The sequence below is a fragment of the Leptodactylus fuscus genome, chromosome 1, assembly GCF_031893055.1.
Source record: "Leptodactylus fuscus isolate aLepFus1 chromosome 1, aLepFus1.hap2, whole genome shotgun sequence".
Lineage (NCBI taxonomy): Eukaryota > Metazoa > Chordata > Amphibia > Anura > Leptodactylidae > Leptodactylus > Leptodactylus fuscus.
The window spans coordinates 10,286,734-10,312,684 of record NC_134265.1 but is presented as its reverse complement, the minus strand read 5'-3'; the positions used below and the strand labels follow the sequence as shown (position 1 = coordinate 10,312,684).

The following is a 25,951-nucleotide window of genomic DNA, read 5'->3' as shown; positions in this document are numbered from 1 at the left end:
CTGCTCTTTGATAGGCTCAGGGTTCTGTTTAAAGCACAGAGAGCATCATAAAGACCAAGGAACACACCAGGCATGTCCGAGATACTATTGTGGAGAAGTTTAAAGCAGGATAGAAAAAGATTTCCCAAGCTTTAAACATCCCAAGGAGCACTGTGCAAGCAATCATATTGTAATGACAGGAGTATCAGACCACTGCAAATCTACCAAGACCCGGCCGTCCCTCTAAACAAGGAGGAGACTGATCAGAGATGCAGACAAGAGGCCCATGATCACTATGGATGAACTGCAGAGATCTACAGCTGAGGTGGGAGAGTCTGTCCATAGGACAACAATCAGTCGTACACTGCACAAATCTGCCCTTTATCGAAATGTGGCAAGAAGAAAACCATTTCTGAAAGATATCCATAAAAAGTCTTGTTTAAAGTTTGCCACAAGCCACCTATGAGACACCAAACATGTAGAAGAAGGGGCTCTGGTCAGATGAAATCAAAATCCAACTTTTTGGCCACAATACAAAATGATATGTTTGGCGTAAAAGCAACACAGCTCATCACCCTGAACACACCCTGATCCCCACTGTCACACATGGTGGTGGCAGCATCATGGTTTGGGCCTGTTAAAATTGATGGGAAGATGGATGGAGCCAAATACAGGAACATGGTGGAAGAAAACCTGCTGGAGTCTGCAAAAGACCTGAGACTGGGACAGAGATTTATCTTCCAACAAGACAATGATCCAAAACATAAAGCAAAATCTACAATGGAATGGTTCACAAATAAACGTCTCCAGGTGTTAGAATGGCCAAGTCACAATCCAGACCTGAATCCAATCGAGAATCTGTGGAAAGAGCTGAAAACTGCTGTTCACAAACGTCTCCATCCAACCTCACTGAGCGCAAGCTGTTCTGCAAGGAAGAATGGGCAAGAATTTCAGTCTCTCGATGTGCAAAACTGATAGAGACAAACCCCAAGTGACTTGTAATTTCAGCAAAAGGTGGCGCTACAAAGTATTAACGCAAGGGGGCTGAATAATTTTGCACGCTAAATTTTTCAGTTTATTATTTGTTAAAAAAATTTAAAATATCCAAAAAATTTCATTTCACTTCACAACTGTGTCCCACTTGTTGTTGATTCTTCTCCCAAAAATTAAAATTTTATATCTTTTTGTTTGAAGCCTAAAATGTGGCAAAAGGTTGAAAATTCCAAGGGGGCCGAATACTTTCACAAGGCACTGTATATATATACATATATATATATATATATATATATATATATATATATATATATATATATGGCTTCGAACTCTTTTAGGCTAAGGCCTCACTGGGTGGAAATGTACCAAAAAAACACAAAGTAAAAACCGCAGAGAAAACGCGTTTTCTGTCGTGGAAAAAACGCACATGTACATGCGTTTTTCATCGCGTTTTTCAGTTTTGTGCTGCAGAAATTCACATGAGTTTTCTGTTGCGTTTTTCATTGCGTTTTTGCTCGAGTTTCTCATGTGCAATAAAGGTAATTGAAAGGCTATGTTGAAAATCCTATGGAATTATGGTCCTCTGCTATTCAGTTTAGATACACCGCGGGAAAAATCGCTGAGTTTTACAGTACTTGCAAAGTGGATGGGGTTTCTGCGAATCCCATGCCCACTTTACGGAAAAAATTGGCTTTCCCGTAGATATAATTGTAACAGAAAGTCAGCGGAGGAAAACTCCATGAACTTTCTGTTCAAAGCGCTGTGGGAAGAACCCAGACGTCTGGGGCATTATCATACAGGGCCAAAGCCTTATGGTAGCAGCCTGTTGCCATACAGGCCCAAAGCCTGTGCTAGCAGTAACAGGCTATTACTACTACCACAGGTTTTGGGCCTATATGGTAATATCCTAGACCATGTGACGTCTGGGATATTACCATATAGGCCTGAAGTTGGCTAGGATTAACATCGGATCCTGGAGAGGTGAGTAAAACTGTTTATTATGTTCCCTCACCTCCCCTGGGGCTCCGATTATTATACTCAGGGGTCTGAAAAGACCCCTGAGTATAATAATAGCGTCAGCGGGATCGCGGCTGAGGCTCCGGCCTACTCACTGCTGGCCTCCGCGGCCTATAGTATAAGGTGACATGGGGGTCGGCAGTGAGCCGACCTGGGGAGGTTGGCAAATAGGCCGACACCTGCTGGGAATACTTCAGCAGGTAGCGGCCTATTATAAAACAAACAAACATTAAGTTATACTTACCGACCTCACGCTGCTGCTCCCGCTGCCGCCACTGCTCATCTTCTCCTGCGGCTGCTTGTCTTCTCCCGCAGCTGCTCTTGCATCTCAGCGTAGGGGGCATGATGACGCCGCCTGTGCTGAGACGCAGTAAGACGTCATTGACATACGCCGGGTGCGGGCCTGAGCTAACGTGGCCACGTTACTCAGCGTGTGATGTAGCCAGGAGAGGGGGCCGGGACTGGAGCGGAGGCCCACTGCAGCTGAGTCAATACGGTCGAGTCAATTACCGTATTGACTCGAGTGGTAATTTAACTGGTCCGCAGTAAAAGACATCTGTGGGAGGCCGCTGGAACAGCGCTGGTGCCAATAGGTGGTTGGTGAAGCTGCGCTGTCTCCAGGGCCGCCTTAAGATGTTTCTATGGCACAGAAGATGCTCTGGAAACATCTTGGGGCGGTCCTGATGGCAGCGCTGCCTCACTGACCACTGCTCCAGCGCCCTCCCACAGATGTCTTTCACTGCGGACCAGTCATGTGACATTTTCAATTTCCGTATTGACGCGAGTATAAGCCGAGGCGCACTTTTTCAGCACAAAAACGGTGCTCATAAACTCGGCTTATACTCGCGTATATACGGTACAATGCGCAAGCGCACAACACGCAGGGCTCAGTATACAGATATCCTCTAAGTAACGTCATCACTTATACACCATACTCATATCATAATAGATCAATACAAAATAGAAACCTATAAATATATATGTTGTTAATCTAAAAGAATAAGATTTCACTTATGGTGATGAGATTATAGCGCAAATATAACCATTGATGAATATAGACAATTACTGAATAGATGCCTGGTATATACCTGACGCATTACTGAGTTACTATAAATCTCTCAGATATTACATATACAAAAATAAATGTCATAATCACAAATAACCTTATCCTGTTCTCCCTTCGTAATTCTGCGTCTTCGTGTGTTTACTGCACATGTCAAGGTCCGACTGGCGCCAAAAAAGCTAGGTTTTGTCACTAGATCATTAGCATATTGATTTCTTTCACCATACCAGAGTCGGAGGCTGTGGCGAAAGTGCGCACGTGTGCACCTCGCTCTCAGCTGTCCGGCTCTCGGTAACCAGGGACGCGCTGCACTTGCTGTTATTCGCGCAGTCCCAGTTTTCAGTGACCGTCTATAACTTACATTTGCATGTGCTCGTTGCACATGCCAAGAATTTACCAATGCCCGTATCGGAACAGAGGCTTACTATATAATAATAGGGCTGGTCGAACTGTTCTCCTTCTTCCGCTCTTCTCAATTCGGGCCGCATTGCGCTTCCTTTACTTCGTACATGCGCCGTTTCAATATTGGCCCCTATTGTGGCCATTTGAATAGAGGGCATGTGTGTGTTAAACACCAGACTCTGCCCTTACTACCAAAAATTAAACCAATATGATAACAGATTAATCTTATGAGTGAGCCAAATTGATTCTTAAGGGATGAACATTTGTCGGGGCATAGCTAGATAATAGGGTATATAAATATATAAAAAGGGTAGACATTTGTTGGAACAAGGATAAAATATATGATAGATAAAAATATATAAAGGCATTATATCAATCTATAAAAAAATAAATAGATAATCATATGTAAATGATACTACACTACAGAATTGCTAAAAAAAAATATATAGGCATATAACTCTTATACTTCCAATTGTCTTTAGTTTGCGCTTGAAGCTGTAGAAATTGGGAGTTAATCTGATTGTCCGGAGCGTGGGAAGTTCTGATAATAGAGGATGTTTAGCCAGTCCCATTGTCGATATTAAGAAGAATATATCCAAATATATCTTCCCCTCCTGGATGTTTATATAGTAAAGGAGCACCACTTCATTGGTGAAAGTATCACCTTTTGGCAAAGTTTGCATAAAATGGAAACATTTTTAAAAATCTGGTTGATAACTCCTTGAGTGAAATATTTGCCCCGTTTCCCCTCGGGAGCATCTGTGTTTTGGATGCGAAACGCGTCAAGGAAGGAAGGAGATATTAACCGGGTAATTTTAGGCTCAGCATTGGGACCGCCCTTTGTAAGGGCGGGAGTTAATATGCTTGGGTAAAGGGTTATACAGGGTTAATCTCCTGCACCCAAAGGACGACTTGTGACCCTAAAGGTGGGGTATGATACCCTTCATATGGAACATATTATAGCGTTCTAATTGTAGTCCAATTTTTAAACCATCTAATCATTGGGGTTAATTATATTTTAGATGATTATTAGAGATGAGCGAATAGTGAAATAGTCAATTCGAATAGTCCCTCAATATTCAACTATTCGATCGAATATCGAATCCCATTATAGTCTATGGGGAAAAAATGTTTGTTTCAGGGGAAACCACTATTCGACTAATTGGAGTCACCAAGTCCACAATGACACCCCAGGAAATGATGCCAACACCTCTGGAATGCAACTGGGACAGCAGGGGAAGCATACCTGGGTGCATCTAACACGCCCAAGTCACAGTATTACCCCACTATCACAGCCTATCAACTACATTAGTATGGACAGAAAAACAACAACGGATGGCATAGGCAAGGGGGAAGTCAAACAGCACCCACCCTTAACTGTCACTGTGTTTGTGTGTGTGATGTGGTGAGACCTCCAAAATTTACTTTTCAGGCCCTTGGGGTGAGCCCTCCCAAACTGAGCTTCAGACCCTTGGGGTGAGGTGAACCTTGTACCAGCAGAGAATTAGGCCCTTGACGTGAGTTGAGCCTTGTTCCAGCAGAGTTTTAGGCTCTTAAGGTGAGTTGAGCCTTGTACCAGTGTCAGATCTGAGATCATGAATCAATATTTTTATACTTTTATATTATACATGTGTGTTACAAATACTAATTTTTCCTTGCTACTAAAGAAATCAGCTTTGGAACAAAGAGTGTATCTAAGATGGCGCCGACTCCCTGGTTTGCTGAATTCCTTAGATTGTAACCAAGACTACAACCTGCTATGCGTCAAGATCAAGAGCCAATCATGAGTGTGCAGTTCTGGGACGTCAGAAGAATTTCATGTTATGTTATGCATTAACCCTTTCCTTTCCTGTATAACTATGTGTGATGTGAAATAAAGTCAGTTCAGTGCTAGCCGAGGCGATATAGCATGAGCTAAAGTTCTGAAGCAGATTGAGTCTGATTCATTTCTTAAAGTGAAGGTGCACACATGCTAATACTAATTTGGTCTGACTGACCCGGTATCGTTGATTACGACCCTGACACCAGCAGAGTTTTAGGCCCTTGAGGTGAGTTGAGCCTTGTAGTAGTATTAGGCTCTTGGGATGAATTGAGGATTATAGGAGCATAATATTAGGCCCTTGAGGTGAGCCTTAATGGTGTGGTTTTAAATGTCGTTTTTCAACCGTGATGGTGGTGGTGGAGGAGGAGGATGAACTTGTGAGCTGGAACAGAAACATGGAACTGTTTCTCGGGAAATGCTGGTTGCGGGTCCACTACCCCTAAATCGCAAGGAGATGGCGAATGCTCCAGTGTTTGGGCATCAGGACACAGAAATTGTTCTGTTAGCTCCTGGGATTCGGGAAGTGGTTGAACAGAGTCCAAGAGTGGAAAAGGACCCGAAAACAGCTCCTGGGAGGGGGCAAGGGTGGGATGGCTCTGCTGGGAAGATTGGGCATGTTGGGAGGAAGGAGGGGCAGACTCTTGGGTAGGAACACGACTGGAGGTAGTGGCTGACTGGCTGGTGGAAATGCAGCTGGAAGCATTATCTGCTAGCCATTGTAACACCTGTTCCTGGTGCTCGGGCCTCGTCCGCATCGTACCCTGCTTAACGTTGCCATCAAGCCAGGGTTTGTGGATGAGCGCAATACTGGCTGCCCCTCACCAGCAGACATTGGATCCACAGTAGCTTGACCGCAGCCTTGGCCCCCAGCTGGATTTACATGGCCCCGTCCTCTTGTGCTAGCTTTATGCATTTCAGGATATATACAAGCGTAGTGTATTGCAATTATACACGGTATATATTTAGAGCGTATAGCAAGTACAGTATATATTGTATGGCAAGTATACACCTTGCTTCACACCCGTATGGGACAAGTATATTGTATACCAGTAAGGATTAGATACGTGCATCTGCACACAGTACAACATGCCAGAGGATTAGATACGCGAGTCTTCACACACTGGAGGATTAGAGACACGCCACTGCACACAATACCACACAGGGGAGGATTAGATACGCATGTCTTCAGACAGTATCACACACCAGAGAATTAGATACGTGCGTCTACACACAGTACTACATGGTAAAGGATTAGATACGTGCATCTACACACAGTTCCACACGTCGGAGGATTAGATATGCGCCTCTTCACACAATACCACACAAGGAGGATTAGATATGTGCCTCTGCAAACAGTACCACAAGCCGTAGGATTAGATACGTGCCTAAGCACACAGTACCACATGCCAGAGGATTAGATACACGGCTCTGCACAGAGTACCACACATTAGAGTTTTACTCCAGGTTTCCATAGCAACCCAGCCATTTTTCTTTACTGCTGTATGTCAGTTTTAAAGAAGCAGGGCACTGTGGATGACACTGTGGCACAAGGTCACATTCACGCAGCTTTACTCCAGGTATCCATAACAACTGATCACAGGTTTTTCACTGATATCCAAAATGAGATACACATAATCACATGACAGTTATAGACATACACAGAAACAACATACAAAATACACCAGTGCAAAATTGGACAATTCTTATGGGGCCCCTACACAAACAAAAAATGAAATATACCCCTGCGAAGCCGGGTCCTCCTGCTAGTTTTACATAAATAGAACTTTTAGCACAAGTCATGTTGTCTGGAAGGAAAGAAAAGAAGGGTGGGGTCTAATGTTTCCAACATGGTAATTTTGTCACTTCACAGCAGCTGTAATGATAGTATGGTGTCACCAAACCAGCTATGAAGACTTTGGCCCCCAAGAGCCAGTTTGTACACCATGCAGTGTTGGCTCTGCTGTAGGCCCATCTAACGGAGAAAACACTCTAATGTGGCAGCTATACAAAGAGCAGAAATAAGGAAATATATTTTACAATGTATGGATTTCTTATACAAAGCAACTGAAATCTGCAGGATAATGAGACACAGGAAAGAGGGGGACATGTAGGACACTATATAAGCCCTACGAGGGGAACCTGTGGGTGTACGACAGGAGACATAGATCTAATAAACATTATTCCCCTAGATCAGTATACATACGTTCCTAATGAAAAATTAAATTACAGGAAAATCAGTCCCATGAAGCAACATCCGAATATAATTGAGTTGCCATTACAGGTATCCCAAATAAAAATAACCTCGGTCCATTATGTAATAACCAACAAATTAGAGCTCAGCCTTAATCGGAGTCCATATCGCTCTGGGGATCAAAAACTGGAAGACTGAAAAAATATAAAAAAAATCTCTTATTGTACAGAGGGGCCATATTTAATTAAATGTATACAGGTACTCTTCTCAAATGATATTACATTTCTCCAACAAGTCAAAAGTCTCAAAAAACTTGAAAATAGAGTGTATCTGTATACATATCCAATTTCTATGGGTTCTCTGAATCTGTAGGTACCAGATGGTCCTATATTGTATAGGCAATTTCCATAGTTGGTCTCAGCTTGTAGGCTGTAGCTGGAGGAACCCTACCAACCCTAGAATGCTTGACGTTAAAAATATACATATTAACGTATGGGGAGCCTTTTAGGCCCCCATGCAAATAATATAGAAAAACACACAAATAACTCTCACAAGTTTATTTCAAAATTGCTAAATAAAATAAGAATAGTGGACAAAATTTTAATTATAATTTTTCACAGAAAAAAACAAAAAATCTTTTTTTTTTCCAAATTTCACACAAAGATATGAAAACACACACAAAAACGCATAGAAATCTATAGCAAACTAGCTGCAGCTACATTTGTATTTTAACTTTCTTCTCTATTATATTAGTCTTCCAAACGATTCTGACATGTTATTTTTTTCAGAAGAATGTTCTTTGCAAACATTTTCCTTACAAGTGGAACAATATCGCTCAGTTTTCCTCTCTATGTTTCTTGGACACATGAATCAACACTTTCGTTTTCTTTCTCCTGGCTCTGAAATAATCTGAAACTGTACGCCACACTGTTTCATTGCTTTTTTAGTTTGCTTTGGCAAGCATTTCAAGTCGCTTGCTCGATCATGCGAGGTTCATGACAAGTTCATGACAAAGGTCCTTCAAGAATATGCGTCTCCTGTCCTTCCTTTGTGCATGAAATTCCGGATGAGTTTCTTTATAAATGATGAATGAATTTAGGGCTGCTACATCAAGCATATTTGAAAATAGTACTACAGGCCATCGTTTTGTTTGCCTCTTACACGAATATTCTCCCACCATCTCATCTATTTTATCTACACCTTCTTTAGTTGTATTGTAATGCAGGATGATTTCTGGTTTCAATTTTTTGTCATTGCTGTCAACACTGCAATCGTGATGCATGGTACTGAGTAAAATCACAGATTTCTCCTTCTTCGCCTTGTAAGATACCAAAGTCGCTTTGTTATTGAATCCAAAGACACAAATCAAATCAAATAGACTTTATTGGAACGTCCAAATAGATATTTGGCATTGTCAAAGGGGGGGGGGGGGAGTCGAGGGGGAGAGTATGGGGGGGGGGGTGATTTGGGGTATAACAGTCCGTGGGGTCTCATCTTCCTCGTTTGGTGACAGCTGGACACGTATTGGGCAGCGATCTCCACAGTGGCCTCTTCTTCTCCCAGTAGGATGTAGTTTCCTCTTCTCCTCTGCAGATATGAAGTCTGGGATGTGGGCAGAGAGTCTTTGGAGGTAGACGGCCCTCACAGCTGAGTATTTGGTGCAGTGTAGCAGGAAATGGACCTCGTCTTCTAGGGCCTCCTGGTCACAGTGCTGGCACAGTCTGTTCTCCCGTGGCTTGTACGTCTGCCTGTGTTGCCCCGTCTCCATCTCCAGGTTGTGGGCGCTCAGTCTGTACCGGCTCAGGGTCTGTCTGTGTTTGGGGTGGCGTATTCTCTCCAGGTAGGTGGCCATGGTGTAGTCCCTTTGCAGTGACTGGTACACAGTGAGTTTCTTGGAGTTATTAATGGCGCTTCTCCATTCCTCGATGTACCGCTCTCTGTCTCTCTCAATGACTCCTTTTATTTGAGCCTTGTTCAGGGCATGTTGGGGGTTTTGGCTTGACAGATGGCTGATGCTTGGTTGGGGGGGTATCAGTTTTTCTTGGGGCTCTGTGGCTCAGCCAGGCTTGGTGGTGGTAAGAGCCAGGACTGCTGCCCTGTATGTGTGTCCAGAATGATAGCGCCCTGTTCTGCATGGTGAGACATAGGGGGAGTCTGCCTAGCATCCCATGTTGGAGGTGCTGCGGTGGACATGGAGGAGGTACTTGCAGAACTCCAGGTGGAAGGACTCTGTTGGGCTGAAATCCCACTTTGACTGGTCTGGGAAGGTGGCTGGGCCCCAAACCTCGCTGCCATAGAGAAGGATCGGAGCGATGACTGCATCAAATATCTTCAGCCAGACCCTCACCGGTGGTTTGAGGTGGTACAGTTGTCTTCTGATGGCGTAGAAGGTTCTGCAGGCTTTTCCTTTCAGGGTTTCTATTGCTGCTTCGAAGCTTCCTGATTGGCTGAGCTCCAGCCCCAGGTAGGTGTAGCTGTTGGTTTTCTCCAGTGTGGAGCCGTTCAGAGTGAATTGTGGGGTGGGGGCTTTGTTGTGGCCCTTCTTCTGAAATACCATGACTTTGGTCTTCTTGTGGTTGATGGGTAGGGCCCATGTGGTGCTGAATTTTTCCAGCACTTACAGGCTTTCTTGGAGGTCTTTCTCGGTGGGGGACAGGAGTAGGAGGTCGTCGGCATATAGCAGGAACTTCACCTTATGGTCGTTCAGGGTGAGGCCTGGGGTTGGTGAGGCCTCCAGGGCTGTAGCCAGTTCATTGATGTAGATGTTGAAGAGCGTTGGGCTCAGGCTACAGCCTTGTCTGACACCTCGGGCCTGTTGGAAGTATGCTGTCCTTTTCCCATTCACCTTCACATTGCACTGGTTTCCGGTGTAGGAGCTCTTGATGACGTCATACGTTCTTCCTTCTATTCCACTCTCTAGGAGTTTCAGGAGTAGGCCTGGGTGCCATACTGAATCAAACGCCTTCTTAAAGTCCATGAAGCAGGCGAATATTTTGCCTCTTCTGGAGTTGTGGACGTGGGCCTTGATGAGGTTGTACAGGGTGTAGATATGGTCTGTGGTGCAGTGGTTTGGCATGAACCCTGCTTGGCTCTTGCTGAGGACCCCGTGTTGTGTGAGGAAGGTGAGGATTCTGTTATTGATGATGCTGTTGAACAGTTTCCCCAGCATGCTGCTGATGCAGATCCCTCTATAGTTGTTGGGGTCATATTGGTCTCCATTCTTGTAGATGGGGGTTATGAGGCCTTTGTTCCAGTCTTGGGGGAAGTGTCTGGTGTTGAGGACAAGGGTGAATAGTTTTGCCAGTGCCACGTGTATTGCTGGAGGGCTGTATTTGATCATCTCTGGTAGGATGCTGTCAGGCCGCTGGCCTTTTTGCCTTTCAGCAGGGCAATTCTTTCCTGTATGTCTTTTGTGGTCATTGGTGAGTCCAGAGGGTTCTGGAAGTCTTTGATGACTTTCTCCATGTCCCTCAGTTTGGTGATTATCTGTTGCTGTTCTGGGGTTAGGTCTTCTTCTGGGATGTTTTTGTAGAGACCTCTGAAGTAGTTGAGCCAGATATTGCAGTTTCGGATGTGTAGGGAGTTTTTCTTGGGCTTTGTGCCCATATGGTGCCAGGTCTCCCAGAATGAGCTGTCCTGGAGGGAGTCCTTTAGTTGCTCTATTTTGCGGGAGAGGTACCTCTGTTTCTTCTCTCTGAGGGTGCCCTTGTATTGCTTGCATAGATTGTTGTAGGCTTCCCTCGCCTTTCTGTTGTTGGGGTCTCTGTGTTTCTGGTTGGAGGCTGCCCTTAGAGAACAACGTAGAGCCTTGCAGTCGCTGTCAAACCATTTGTGAGACTGTTTGTTAGTCGGTCTCTCAGTGCTCGCTGACAATTGTGTTTGAGTGCTGCTGGAATTCCTCATCTGTTTTGCTTTATAGTACCAACACGTGTAATAGCTTTTGCAAGCAGAAAATTGCCTAGTTCAACATTGGCGAAATAATTGTCCATGGTGATGTTTCTACCTGAATTGAATATTGGAAAAAACAAGAGTTTTTACTATTTCAGACCCCAGATCCTTCTGTACTGGTGCACCAACCTATCTGCCACAGTAGATTACACCATTTATGCCATAATAATTTGCAGAATCACACATCCAGAAGATTTTTATTCCGTACTTGGTTGGCTTGCTGGGTATGTATTGTATGAACTTGCAGCGTCCTCTGAATGGTACAAGTTGCTCATCTACTGGGATTGTAAAGTTTTGTGCAACTTTTGATAATTATGTTCCAGCTATAACTGATAGGGGCTAATTTGTCTGTTTCAAACCTCAGTGCACGAGTTCGCTTATCATCAAAGCGAATGATTCTTCTAATTTCCTCGTATCTGTCACTGCCATTGTCGCCTTATAGTGTGGATCAGAAAGTGGGTCCAGAAATATTTTTCGTATTGGGACATCATACGATTTTTGACTCCCTGCCAGCAGTCCAATATATGCCTAAAGTTCCTCATTTGAGATAATTTTCCAGGACTTATTTTTTGCAGAAGCGATACATCTTCCTTCTAGGTTTGAACATAACAGGACCTCTTCTGCAATATTGTCAGAAAAATAAGTACAGAATACATCTTTAGGGGTAAAGTAACTTCCCACAGCTCCTTGAGCCTGTCTCACAATATTGTGTATCGGAGTACATCCGACTAATATAGGATTACTGTCCCAAAAAACATTCGTTTTGGATGTTCTACTTATCACTTCTTGAGGATCCACTGGATTCACTTCTTCATCATCAGAAGAATCACTGGTGAGAATGTATGATTAGCTGGTGGCAGGTATTCTTCATCAGGCAAAGATAGTTCACTTTCATCATCGCTTTGAAACATAATCGCTTCAATCTCTTGGTCAGACACTTGGAGGAAGAGTGTGCCATTGCTGACTAGATGTTAGCAAACCAAAAGAAAAAACAAGAACACAATCAGGGTTGTCCACTCATTGCTTGTGTGTGACACGCTGTAAGTGTAAAGTCCCCCTTTCTTCCTCTCACCCTCAGCAGCTCTTACCTTTTATACTTTTAGGTGGTGTACAATTCTCCGGATTTTTGTGGCTCACAAGCTCTACCCTTTGCAAGCTTTTTAGAAACAGAAACTGAAAATGAATCAGACTTCCTCTGAACAGCTAATCTTATCACAGGTCCTTCAGCAATTAGCTCACAGTGTATTCCTTCCTCAGTACTCTATACACAGCTCATTACTGTGTTCAGAAGGACCCGAGATGATGTCATGGCCTTATCACTCCCTTCAAATATCACATGACATCCTCACGTTATTATCCACACCCTGGCCCCTCCACCAGCATTCCAAAGTACAAATAAAGTACCGTATATACTCGAGTATAAGCCGACCCAAGTATAAGCCGACCCCCCCTAATTTTACCACAAAAAACTGGGAAAACTTATTGACTCGAGTATAAGCTGAGGGGGGGGGGGGGGATGTAGCAGCTACTGGAAAATTTCAAAAATTAAAATGGTTTTTGGGTGCAGTAGATGCTTGGTGCTGGGAAGTGGGAGGGGGTGTTTTGGTTGTCTGTCTGCCCCTTCCCCGAGCATGGGGACTGGTTTTTTTTAACACCACTTGGAATTCAGCCTGGCTGAATATAGTGTATCTGCAGTGCTCCTATTAACCCCTTCCTGACGGAACAGGAGCACTGCAGATACCCTATATTCAGTAGACCAGGCACTGTCAGACACAGGGATACCTAATGTGTTTGTGTTTCACAGTAATTTTCTACTTTTATATGTATTCTAGGGAAAGGAGGGATTTGCAACTTTTATTTATTTTATTTTTTCATTGTACTTTTTAAAGCTTTTTTTTCTTCACCATTTTATAGGAGATTCTATACACTACTATTGGGACTGGTCATAGACCCCCCCCAAAAAAACAAACAAACCAAAAACATATTTTTTTATTTCCGCTTGACTCTAGTATAAGCCGAGGGAGGCTTTTTCAGCACAAAAACTGAGCTTAAAAATGCGGCTTATACTCCAGTATATATATAAAACGTGTGTGCGTATATATATATATATATATATATATATACACACACACACACACACACACACACACACACACACACACATCACTTGAGACACAAACACTGGGAACATGATAAAAATAGCGGGGGCCTAAAAGGCCCCCAATCCGTACAGATGTAGTTTTCACCAAACAAGCATTGTTACACCAAAATGCCTATGAAAAAAATTATATGAACAACTGGATATTATCAACAACGACATACTTGAAGAATACCTGGAGTTTCAAAATTCTAACTAAAGTAATTTTGCAGATAAAAAGGCCCCCAATATGCGTTCTAGGGTCAAGTAGATTATTTATACAAGTCGACCTTTAGTGAAGACAACGGTCAGCAACAAGACTCTAAATATCTACTAAGACCAATGCGCAAGTAAGAAGGAAAGAAAAATGTACTGTGACATGTGTGACACTGACTCTTCACCCCACAATATATAAGTGACATGAGAAATAGGGCTCAAGGAATTTATTTTTCTAATTGTTAAACATGAAGAATGAAACTGATGCTGTGATGAATAATTGAAAACATGTTAGAGGTGAAATAGCAACAAAAATATACTAAGTAAAGCACACGGAACAAAGACAATGTAAGGGACTGAGGGGAAAAATAACATTAAATTAACATAAATTATTGAACCTAATAACCAGTGAATGTAAGTTCCTTGTTTATATCTAGACGTGTCAATGACTCATTTTGAAAGTCAACTTACATCCATTTCTCCCCGTCAGACTTGTCTGATGTCTAACAAGATCTGATTTCTGAGTAAAACACTTCCCACATTCTGGACATGAAAATGGCTTCTCCCCTGTGTGAATCTTTTGATGTCTAACAAGATCTGTGTTAGAGAAAAAACATTTGCCACATTCTGGACATGAATATGGTTTATCTCCTGTGTGAGTTCTTTGATGTTTAACAAGAGCTGATTTACAGATATAACATTTGCCACATTCTGGACATGAATATGGCTTCTCTCCTGTGTGATTTCTTTGATGTCTAACAAGATGTGATTTAGAAATAAAACATTTCCCACATTCTGGGCATGAATATGGCTTCTCTCCTGTGTGAATTCTCTGATGTTCAACAAGAATTGATTTCTGAGTAAAACATTTCCCACATTCTGGACATAAATATGGCTTCTCCCCTGTGTGAATTCTCTGATGTTCAACAAGAATTGATTTCTGAGTAAAACATTTCCCACATTCTGGACATAAATATGGCTTCTCCCCTGTGTGAATTCTCTGATGTTCAACAAGAATTGATTTCTGAGTATAACATTTCCCACATTCTAGGCATAAAAATGGTTTCTCCCCTGTGTGAGTCCTTTGATGCTTAACAAAACTTGACTTATAGATAAAACATTTTTTACATTCTGGGCATGAATATGGCTTCTCTCCTGTGTGAGTTCTCTGATAAACAGCACCCCTTCTGCATTTTATATTTCTCTTAACAGGTTGTGATGAATGAGAAAAAAGATCTTTCTCCTTAAGGGCTGAGGATATATCTGAGGTAATGGCAGGTTTTTCATATGGATTTTGTGTGATCCCATGATCCTCTGCTTTATAATCTGTAGACATCAGATGTCCCTCTGAGTTCCTGGTACAGTCATCTGACGAGAAGAAAACTGGAATTAATATTTTTGAATAACACAAACTTATAATTATATTCCCCACTGAGCTGCCGCTGCCTGAGACGCTTCAGACCGTGTGAAGAAGTGAAGTCAGTGGCACAGGCAGCAAACAACGGCAGCGCGGCCTACTTCATTAGTATTCACTGTGCTGAGACGGAGGTCAGTGATAGTGAATAATGAAGAAATTTGCCTCGTTCACATCGATGTCAAGTCCATATTCCTGCTGTCCGTTCTATTCTATACTACATTTATTACCCCCTATAGCGGTATCACATTTATATTCCTGTTTTATTAGTATTTTAGCTGAATCGGGGAACAACAAATAGTCTAAACCAGGGGTGGGCAATTAATTTTCCCATGGGGCCGCATAAGAAATTGAAACCATGCTAGAGGGCCGCGCCACGGCAAATTTAGCTCCACCCACTTCTACGTTGACTCCGCCCATTCCCAATCATCTTTCCATGTGCCCCCACAAAGTATAATCCTCCTACAGTCACCCGTACATTATAATGTTCCCTTCCAACTGCCCCACAGTATTAAGTCCCTCTCCTGGTGCCCCAGTGTAAACTGGTGGAAACTAGAGGGGACATTAAACTGGGGCAGCTGGAGGGGGACATTAAACAGTGGGGGTAGTTGGAGGGGGGCAATAAATTGACAGCTGGAGCGGGACATGAAACTGGGGGCAACTAGAGGGGGACATTAAAATTGGGAAGCTGGAAGCAGACAATAAACCGTAGGGGTAGCTGGAGGGTGACATTAAACTAGGGGCAACTAGAGGCAGTCAGGTCCCCCTACAGCTTCCTCCACGATTTAATGCCCCCTCCAGTTGTCCCCAGTTTAAGTGCCCTCTTCATCTACCTCTTCATCTACCCCCAGTTTCATGTCCCCCCCTCCATTTCTCCCTCAGTTTCATATCCCCCTTTATTTGCCCCATTTCATGCCCCCTCTCCATCTCTCCCCCAGTTTCATGTCCCTCCCTCCGCCATCTCTGCCCCCAGATTCATGTCCTCCCTCCATCTCTCCCCCTATCTCATGTCCCCCCCTCCATCTGCCATCTCTGCCCCAGTATAACATTCCCCTTCCATCTCTGTCCCTAGGTTACTGAGACACACAGACAGACAGACAGACAGATATAGACACACACACACTCTCCAGCTCACCTTACATCTCTCAATACCTTATGACACACACCACGTCTCCATCTTCCTGCCGGCACTAAGACATGCCCCCTAGACACGCCTCCCCAGTCAAGCTGTGCGGGCCGGACTGAATCAGTCAGAGGGCTGGATATGGCCCGGGGGCCGGGCTTTGCCCAGGTCTGGTCTAAACAATGTCTGTTCTGTGCTTTATATAGTGGTGACTCCTCACCTGGGCGGTTCCCTGTAGGAATGTCCTCCTCACACTCCTCATCACCACTCACATAGGGCTCTTCCTTTATTCTCATAGATATAGCATTAATGTCGCTCACATCTTTATCCTGATGGAAAATCTGTGAAACAAATAATGTAAAAGTCACCGGACAAATGGGGAAGTCACAGAGAATGTTCTAGATCATTAATCCGCATGAAGATGAAAGATGTCCTGACAGTAGCTGCAGGTCTGTGAGGAGCCGGATAAACATATTAGATGGCGGCTCATCATAGGGACACCTGCACCCTCTCAGACTCTCTCCTACCATTCGCTGACATATCCTCACTCCAGGATGCAGATGCCACTGCTGCCTTCTATAATACCACCATCACCTCAGCCCTTGATTCTGTGGCCCCCTACACAAACACCAGACCCCGACTGATCAATAGACAACCCTGGCACACCGACCTGACTAAAAAACTGAGACGTGCCTCGCGGGTTGCAGAGCGCCTTTGGAAGAAAAGCCACTCCCAGGAAGACTTCCTTAGTTACAAAGAGGCAGTTCTCATGTTTAAGAACACACTCACCTCCACAAAGCAGGTCTACTTCACCACACTCATATATGCACTCTCGCAACCCCAAACAGCTATTCACCACTTTCAATTCCCTCCTCCGACATCACTTATCTCAGCTGACTACTTTGCCTCTTACTTCAAAACTAAAATTAACACCATCAGAGACAGTCTCACCCTACACCCCGACAATCCCTCTACCTAACTACTTGCTGCTCTTCATCCCTGACCTGTTTCCCCACTATCACTGATTAAAAACTCACCTCCCTAATCTCTAAATCCCACCTCACCTCCTGCGCTCTTGACCCGATTCAGTCACATCTCCTCCCCAAGCTCACTGAAGTCAACACTCCGGCCCTAACCCATCTCTTCAACCTATCCCTAACCAATGGATCCTTCCCCTCTGCCTTCAAACATGCCACTGTCATTCCTATACTTAAAAAAACGTCCCTCGACCCGTCCTCTCCAGCCAACTATCGTCCCATCTCACTGCTCCCGTACGCCTCAAAACTGCTTGAGCAACACGTCCACTCCGAACTCTCCTCCTATCTCTTGTCCAACCTGCTCTTTGACAGACTTCAGTCAGGCTTCAGACCCCGTCACTCCACTGAAACTGCCCTAACAAAAGTCACCAATGACCTTCTAACCGCCAAAGTCAAGCGCCATTACTCTGTCCTCCTCCTTCTTGACCTCTCCTCTGCTTTTGACACAATTGACCACTCTCTCCTGCTAGAAATTCTCTCATCCCTTGGCATCTCAGCGACCGCACATTCAGCATCTCCCACTCGCACACTACATCCTCACCGCGCCCTCTCTCTGTAGTTGTCCCCCAAGGCTCCGTCCTAGGACCCCTCCTGTTCTCCATCTACACCCTCGGCCTGGGCCAACTCATTGAATCTCATGGTTTTCAATATCATTGCTATGCCGATGAAACGCAAATATATCTTTCTGTTGGCTAGAGTTCCAGACTGTTTAGCAGCCGTAGCCTCCTTCCTCTCCTCCCGCTTTCTCAAACTCAACATGGAGAAAACGGAGTTCATCATCTTCACCCCACCCCGTATGGGCCCTCCACATGACCCATCTATCAAAGTTAACGGAACCCCACTTTCACCTGTCCCACAGGCCCGATGTCTTGGGGTTACCCTGGACTCCGACCTATCCTTCAAGTCACACGTTCAAATCCTCAACACCTCCTGCCGCCTCCAGCTCAAGAACATCCATCGAATCCGCTCCTTCCTCACCCCTGAAACTACTAAGATGCTTGTCCATGCCCTCATAATCTCCCGCTTGGACTACTGCAACACCCTTCTCCATGGACTCCCAGCAAACACCCTCGCCCCCCTCCAGTCCACCTTAAACTGTGCTGCTCGCTTAATTCACCCCACCCCCCGATCTTCATCGGCTGCTCCCCTCTGCCAGTCCCTCCACTGGCTACCTATAGCCCACCGAATTGAGTTCAAGCTACTAACGTTAACATTCAAAGCCATCCACAACCTGTCCCCTCCATATATCTCTGAACTAATCTCCTGCTACTTGCCCACACGTAACCTCAGATCCTCCAATGACCTCATACTCCACTCTGCTCTCATCCGCTCCTCACACAACCGTCTCCAAGATTTTTCCTGTGCATCCCCCATAATCTAGAAATCATTACCAAGACACATAAGACTGACCCCACAATCACAGGCTTCAAGAAGGCCCTGAAGACTCACCTATTCAGGAAAGCCTACAACCTCCAATAACTCTATCACCGCACCGCCATCTGTACAGTCTCCCCCTCTCCTTCTGTCTCTACCCCCTTCCCTCATAGATTGTAAGCCCTCGCGGGCAGGGCCCTCTACCCCACTGTGCCAGTCGGTCATTGTTAGTATTATATCTACCTGTATATTCTGTGTATTGTATGTAACCCCCAAATGTAAAGCACCATGGAATTAATGGTGCTATATAAATAAGCAATTATAATAATAATAATAATCATAGGGAATATCTCCATCTACCTGATCATCCTGTGGAAGAAGAGGACTGGGACATCTCTCCGGTGTTGTCCTCTTACTGGATCTACCTGTAGGAAACACAGACAGGGACTGAATTCATTCTGTACATACAAATAATGGAAGTCCATGTGTATATAGTCATGTCTATTACCTGCTGATGTGAGGGGCTGGTGGTCCTCCATCATCACCTCCTTGTACAGATCCTTGTGTCCTTCTAAGTATTTCAAAACACACAAAAAGTAAATTCATGTTAGCTCACCATTACGCATGGTGGATGGAGAGAAGATGAGACAATGTAATCACTACACGGAATCCCATGGAATAAATAGAAGAGTTGAGTCCCATTATTATCACCACCTCCTACTTCTGACGTCGGCAGCGTGTAGCTCAGGAAGGGAGTGACTTGTTGTGGGCCGGCTTGGTGGGTATATAAGGTGTGTGATAGGCTGAGCAGAATCTATTTGTTGTCTCGGGTAAAGGGGACGATTTATCAGAGTTGCACAAGGGATGATTATTGGCTGTCGGGCCAAGGGTGACAGTATTTCTCCAACAGCGCAGGTTGTGAACTGTTCACGCGCTGCTTTGGTGAAAGTGTATTGTGAGTGGAGAAATGGCGCCATTGGGAATAACCAACATGGAAACTGGAGAATCACGTGCCACTGATGTGACAACAGGTTCAAAGTAGAGATGAGCGAACCAATTCGTTACGAGCTGAAGTCAACCCGAATATTATTTTTTTTAAATTTTTTAACAAAACAGATACCAAATACTGAACTACTAAAATGTCCTTTGTAACGTGCACTGCGGAGAGAAAATACTGAGGAGACACGTGTCTGAGACGTGGGCTGGGGTTCTCGCATCACCTGACAGACTCGCAGCCAATGACATGACATAAGGTTTTAGTTGAGGAGTATAGGTCCATTTTGGGATGTGTTCATACTGAGAGACACTCCGACTCCTCTGCCAGTGCCACAGCGACAAGTAGCCGGAGGACGAGCAGCAGCATCAGCAGCCAGTACAGTATCTGGAACATGAGGAACCAGAAATGTTTCACCTCCCAACACCAACCAGACCCACAACAGGCCACCGACACGCACCGGCTGCACCAGCAGGAACAGACATAACTAGATGGTTCCTATGTTCCAGCAGATAACTCTGACCCCGTGGGATTCTGGGCCAATAGGTTAGAGCAGTGGAAAGAGCCGGCCCAGTTTGCCATGGGAGTTTTCGACCATCCTCAAGCGTACTAGCTGAGGGGTGTTCAGTGCTGCCCGGGGTGTTGCAACACAAATTGGATCTGGAAGAACCAAAACCTGATGCCGAACAGCCCAGGAGTCTCCAGCAGCTCTAGTAGAATGAGCCGTGCTACCCACTAAGGAGGGGAAGAAACCCTCAAGAAGGTGAGGAAGAGTCCAAAGATACGGAGCTGACACTTGTAAAGATGACACTGACTTTCCCTGCAGCTTCATTCACAACAAGTGATGGTTCGTCCATCGATCTCTTGGAACAGCCACAACTGTCACAGATAGATCTCCCACATTTCTGTCTGGACTACAATCTACTGGCCATAGAGGTGAAGACACTCGGCCCCTGATATTACCAGCACACTGGAACTAACTGTACAGTCCTCCCTGACCCTGACAGAAGAGGAAGTATTACAGCCTAGTACGCAACGTGCAACAACAAGTGACTAATGCAGAGGAGAAAGTGGCCAACGGGAATCTGTAGGTTTGTGACTTACTGAAATTAGCAGAATCTTACATGATGGTATAGAGGACGTAGAGAATGGGCCCCGCTGTAGGGACATGAGAGGAATGAGTGTCCCGGAGAATGTTCCATCCAGAGATCTAACACTGATACAGGGGCTTGTAAAAGTATTCACACCCCATGACCTTTGTCACAACTACAAAATTAAAGTCTCAGATAATTGTGAAGTGGAAGGAAAATGATAGAAGGTTATCAACATTGCAATCCAATAAACATCTGACAAGTGTGACGTGTAAAAGTCTTCAGCCCCCTATAGCAATACTTTGTAGAGCCGCCTTTGGCTACAATTCCGGCTACAAGTGTTTTGGGCTCGCTCTCTACCAGCTTTGCACATCTAGAGATGAGATTTCTGCCCCTTCTTCTTTGCAGCCAGATTGGATGGAGCGTCTGTGAGCAGCAATTTTCATGTCTTGCCACAGATGCTCAATGGGATTTAGGTCTGGACTGTGACTGGGCCGTTCTAAGAGCGGAATATTCTGTGATCGAAACCATTCACTGGAGCTCGGGCTGGAGGTTTAGGGTCATTGCTGGAAGGGGAATCTCCTGCCGAGTCTCAGGTCTATTGTAGGATCCAACAGGGCCACAAGGAGGACATTATAGTGTGTGGGGGCCACAGGGAGGACATTATAGTGTGCGGGGGCCACGAGGAAGACATTATAGTGTGTGGGGGCCACAAGGAGGACATTATAGTGTATGGGGGCAACAAGGAGGACATTATAGTGTGCGGGGGCCACAAGGAGGACATTATAGCGTGTGGGGGCCACAGGGAGGACATTATAGTGTGTGGGGGCCACAAGGAGGACATTATAGTGTGTGGGGGCCACAAGGAGGACATTATAGTGTATGGGGGCCACAGGGAGGACATTATAGTGTGTGGGGGCCACGAGGAAGACATTATAGTGTGTGGGGGCCAGAGGGAGGACATTATAGTGTGTGGGGGCCACAAGGAGGACATTATAGTGTATGGGGGCCACGAGGAAGACATTATAGTGTGTGGGGGCCACAGGGAGGACATTATAGTGTGTGGGGGCCACAGGGAGGACATTATAGTGTGTGGGGGCCACAGGGAGGACATTATAGTGTACGGGGGCCACAAGGAGGACATTATAGTGTACGGGGGCCACAAGGAGGACATTATAGTGTACGGGGGCCACAAGGAGGACATTATAGTGTACGGGGGCCACAAGGAGGACATTATAGTGTGCGGGGGCCACGGGGAGGACATTATAGTGTGTGGGGGCCACGGGGAGGACATTATAGTGTGTGGGGGCCACAAGGAGGACGTTATAGTGTGTGGGGGCCACGAGGAGGACATTATAGTGTGTGGGGGCCACAAGGAGGACATTATAGTGTGTGGGGGCCACAGGGAGGACATTATAGTGTGTGGGGGCCACAGGGAGGACATTATAGTGTGTGGGGGCCACGGGGAGGACATTATAGTGTACGGGGGCCACAAGGAGGACATTATAGTGTGCGGGGGCCACAGGGAGGACATTATAGTGTGTGGGGGCCACGGGGAGGACATTATAGTGTGTGGGGGCCACAAGGAGGATGTTATAGTGTGTGGGGGCCACGAGGAGGACATTATAGTGTGTGGGGGCCACAAGGAGGACATTATAGTGTGTGGGGGCCACAAGGAGGACATTATAGTGTGTGGGGGCCACGGGGAGGACATTATAGTGTGTGGGGGCCACGGGGAGGACATTATAGTGTGTGGGGGCCACAGGGAGGGAGTCTGAGTGTATGAGAAGGGCTGAGAGCGAGCACTTACCTCCTCGGGTACAGCAGCCGTCTGCCTACAGGACCTGTGATGATGTCATATATATGGGAGGAATCAAGGAGTCACATGATCAGGTCCTGCTGTTTTCGCTTCATCTGTGCAAAATATGAAGTTGCCAACCTCCCTATGCTTTGGCAACGCTAATAAAGCTCGGTAAAGGCTAAATACTAGACACCGTAAGGACCTTCTGACGTCACAAGGTCACATGACCGGATAGGCGTGTCTTTACTTGTAAGCAGGACCTTCCACTGTATCCTGTGTAGTGGAGCAACATGGAGAGCTGCTGTGAGGTGCATGAGGTAGTGAGGGGGAAGATACAGTAGGTGGCCTGCAGGGCGCAGTGTAGAGGGGGAGATATTTGGGGGGAGAGATGCGGGGGGCAGGGTGAAGGGTGGACTGGGGGGTGGAAAAGCAGGGTGTACTGGTGGAGGGTGGATGTGGGGTACACGATTGACCGTGGGGGGAGGTGTGGGTGCCTGGTGAATTGGGGGGGGGGGGGGGATTTAGAGCTGTGTTACTTTAGGGGATGGCCGTATCCGCCTCAAAATCCTGACCAAAAAGACTGCTCCCATTGAAACCAATAGGAGCCGGTCTGTTCTTTTTTCATGCTCATTCTTCAGGCGGTGTCACCTTGCAACATCCGCCTGAAGACACTCCCTCCTCCCGAGCGGAGTGCGCAACTGGATGCTGACATTTCGGTGACTTCTCCGCCCTGCCGTTCGCCTGAAATCCTGGTTTTTGTCGGTATGCAAATGAGTTCGGTACTATTCCGTTATCGGGCCAGCAGCAGCGCAGTTCAGCAGCGGGAATTACAATGACATCCGAGGACTGCTGGCCCGATGCTTGTGCCCGGTAACCAGTACATCGATGACCCCCCTCCCCCATCCTTCTCCTCCTGCCAGTGCTGCCCCCCAGCTCTCCTTACATCTTCCCCGTACCCTCTCCCCGCCACACGACTAGGCCTCACCTCAGCGCTAGTACCGAGACCGAAAGGAAAGACACCGGGGCTCAATCCAGGCCCTGACAAGAAACACGCCGACTATAGGAACGGTGAGCTACGGCGAGCCGGAGGGACAAACTTTCTGCAGCGTCCGGCGGCTATCTAGTAGCATTCATTGCTCAAGATTTACGGTGAGGCCTATTACAGGGAGAGGGTACGGGGCAGATGTAAGAAGAGCTGGGGGGCAGCACTGGAAGGAAGAGGAGGATGAGGGCATCGATCGATGTACTGCCTACTACACACAAGCACGGCCTCTATCATCGGGCCAGCATCGGCTTAGTCATGTGGCGGGGAGAGGGTACGGGGTAGATGTAAGGAGAGCTGGGGGGCAGCACTGGAAGGAGGAGATGGAGGGGGGGTCATTGATGTACTGGCTACTGGGCACAAGCATCGGGCCAGCAGTCCTCGGATGTCATTGTAATTCCCGCTGCTGAACTGAACTGCTGTCCCGAAAGCTGGTGCTGAAATGCGCTGCTGCTGGCCCGATAACGGAATAGTACCATGAGTTCTCTCGCAGCACTGGGGGCGGGCCCCAGCGCTCAGATAGCACTGAGGGAGGCCCTAATGCTGCGAGAGAACTCTCTGTAGCGCCGCATCCATCTTCATCAGCAATGGCCTCTTCATCTTCTTCTTTCAGCACGCGGTGAGTCAAAATTCAACGCGTGCACAAGTCTGCTCTGCCAACGGGCGTGGCCCTTTTTTGTGGCCGCTTACACAAGCAGGCACAGTAAGAACTCCATAGAACTACAGGAGTGCACTGCTCGCGTAAGCGGCCACAAAAAATGGCCGAGGCCCGCTGGCAAAGCCGACTTGCGCATGCGTTGAATTTTGACCCACCGCGCAGCGGAAGAAGAAAATGAAGAGGCCGTTGCTAATGAAGATGGAGGTGACGCTGGAGAGAGCTCTCTCGCAGCATTGGGCCCGCCCCAGTGCTGCGAGAGAACTAATTTGCATACAGACAAAAACCGGGATTTCAGGAAAACGGCGGCGCGGAGAAGACAAGGCTATTCCGACATGTTAGTCATAAAAAATGCGTTTGAATTATAGGATCCCTTTAAAAAGTGACCTCTGAGTTTGTTCATGTTTTGCTGTTATTTTGTTGTTTTTACTTTATGTATTTTTTATTTATTTGCCCAAAAAATAAAATTTAATAAAAAATAAGTGTAAATAGTGTTTTCTGAGTGTCATACCTTTAATACCATAACTTAACCACTCCCCCCCTCCCCCCCTTGTGTCACCAAAACGACTCTGACCAATCAAGGCACAACAAGATCTCTGCATACAGTAGTGGAAGACCTAGAACATGATGGAGTAAGGTTACGTTCACACTACTGTTATACATGTCTGTTACTGTCATAGGATGAGAGCAATAGACATAGATGGAGACTCCTCATCCTCCTGCGTCTGTTCCCATTGACTAGAACGTTACAAAAAAAATATTAAGGACGCCGTCTTCTGTCTCCCTTTTTCTGTCTCTTGTGTTTCTTCTGTTATTTTTGTAAAGGAAGGAAAATGTCCGGCGTGCACAACTTATTCTTCAGTCAGAAAACTAAACGTAAATGATGGGAGACGGAGGACAGGCGGGAGACGGAGGACGGGCGGGAGACGGAGGACGGGCGGGAGACAGCGTCCATCATGTTGTTTACATTAGTCTTAATGGGAATGGTCACTGACTGTTTCTGTCCATTTCTCTGCTGCAGTTAATGTTCCGTTGCTTTCATCCTTCAACGGACATTAAGAAGGGCAGCCTAAACCCCCCCTAGGGCTGCTATTACACAGGTGGGTTTTTGATCAGAGTAGAAACAGCAGCACATGCGCTAATGTGAATAAAGACAACATGTGTAATACTAAGCACGGCCTCTGTACAGTGTATGGCGCTGTGTTTGGTAAGTAGAGAAGAGACCGCAGCAATCAATATCGTAGTCCCAATAATCCCTTTAATTTATACCTTCATGTAACTCTAGGCTGAGGCCACACAAAATAGGACTGATCTAAGGGCGGCTCCACACTTGCGCCCGGTCTCTGCTTTGTGAGTTTCTGTCTTGTGCCCGAGAAACCCTGATGGAAACCCAGAATTCAGTGTCCGCTGGTGAGCGTCTTCAGATCTCCGCGGCAAAATCGTTTTTTTTTTTTAACCAGACACAAAGTCCTGCATGTCCGACTTTGTGTCCAGTTAAAAAAAAACAAAAACGGTTTAGCCACGCAGACCAGAAGACGCTCACGGGCGGACACTGCAAACCCTTTCAAATGAAAAGTGACTGCCAGTTTTCGTCTCCTGTCCAGTTTCTCAGGCAGAAGACGGAAACCTGCAAAGCGGAGACCGGACGCAGG

General features: G+C 45.9%; 2 protein-coding genes and 1 pseudogene across 2 annotated transcripts in view; 1 reads left to right on the top strand and 2 right to left on the bottom strand.

Annotated features, from left to right (window-relative positions):
• LOC142189797 (uncharacterized) overlaps window positions 1-25,951 on the top strand; it is a 373,599-nt pseudogene that overhangs the window by 66,561 nt on the left and 281,087 nt on the right.
• Window positions 1-25,951, bottom strand: part of LOC142189984 (uncharacterized) — a 373,254-nt gene that overhangs the window by 158,171 nt on the left and 189,132 nt on the right. The gene's annotated exons all lie outside the window — the stretch shown is intronic.
• LOC142190329 (uncharacterized) lies at window positions 14,192-16,755 on the bottom strand. Its single transcript, XM_075262286.1, has 2 exons — window positions 16,526-16,755; window positions 14,192-15,136 (listed from the first exon to the last, which is right to left on the bottom strand). Exons 1-2 carry the CDS (start codon window positions 16,599-16,601, stop codon window positions 14,211-14,213), a joined length of 1,002 nt encoding a protein of 333 aa, XP_075118387.1. The 5' UTR covers window positions 16,602-16,755; the 3' UTR covers window positions 14,192-14,210.

Coding starts and splice junctions, on each gene's coding strand:
- LOC142190329 (XM_075262286.1), bottom strand. CDS start 16,601: ATGAGAATAAAGGAAGAGCCCTATGTGAGTGGTGATGAGGAGTGTGAG. Junction 15,137..16,525: donor TCCTACAGGGAACCGCCCAG/GTGAGGAGTCAC, acceptor TCTTCTCGTCAG/ATGACTGTACCAGGAACTCA.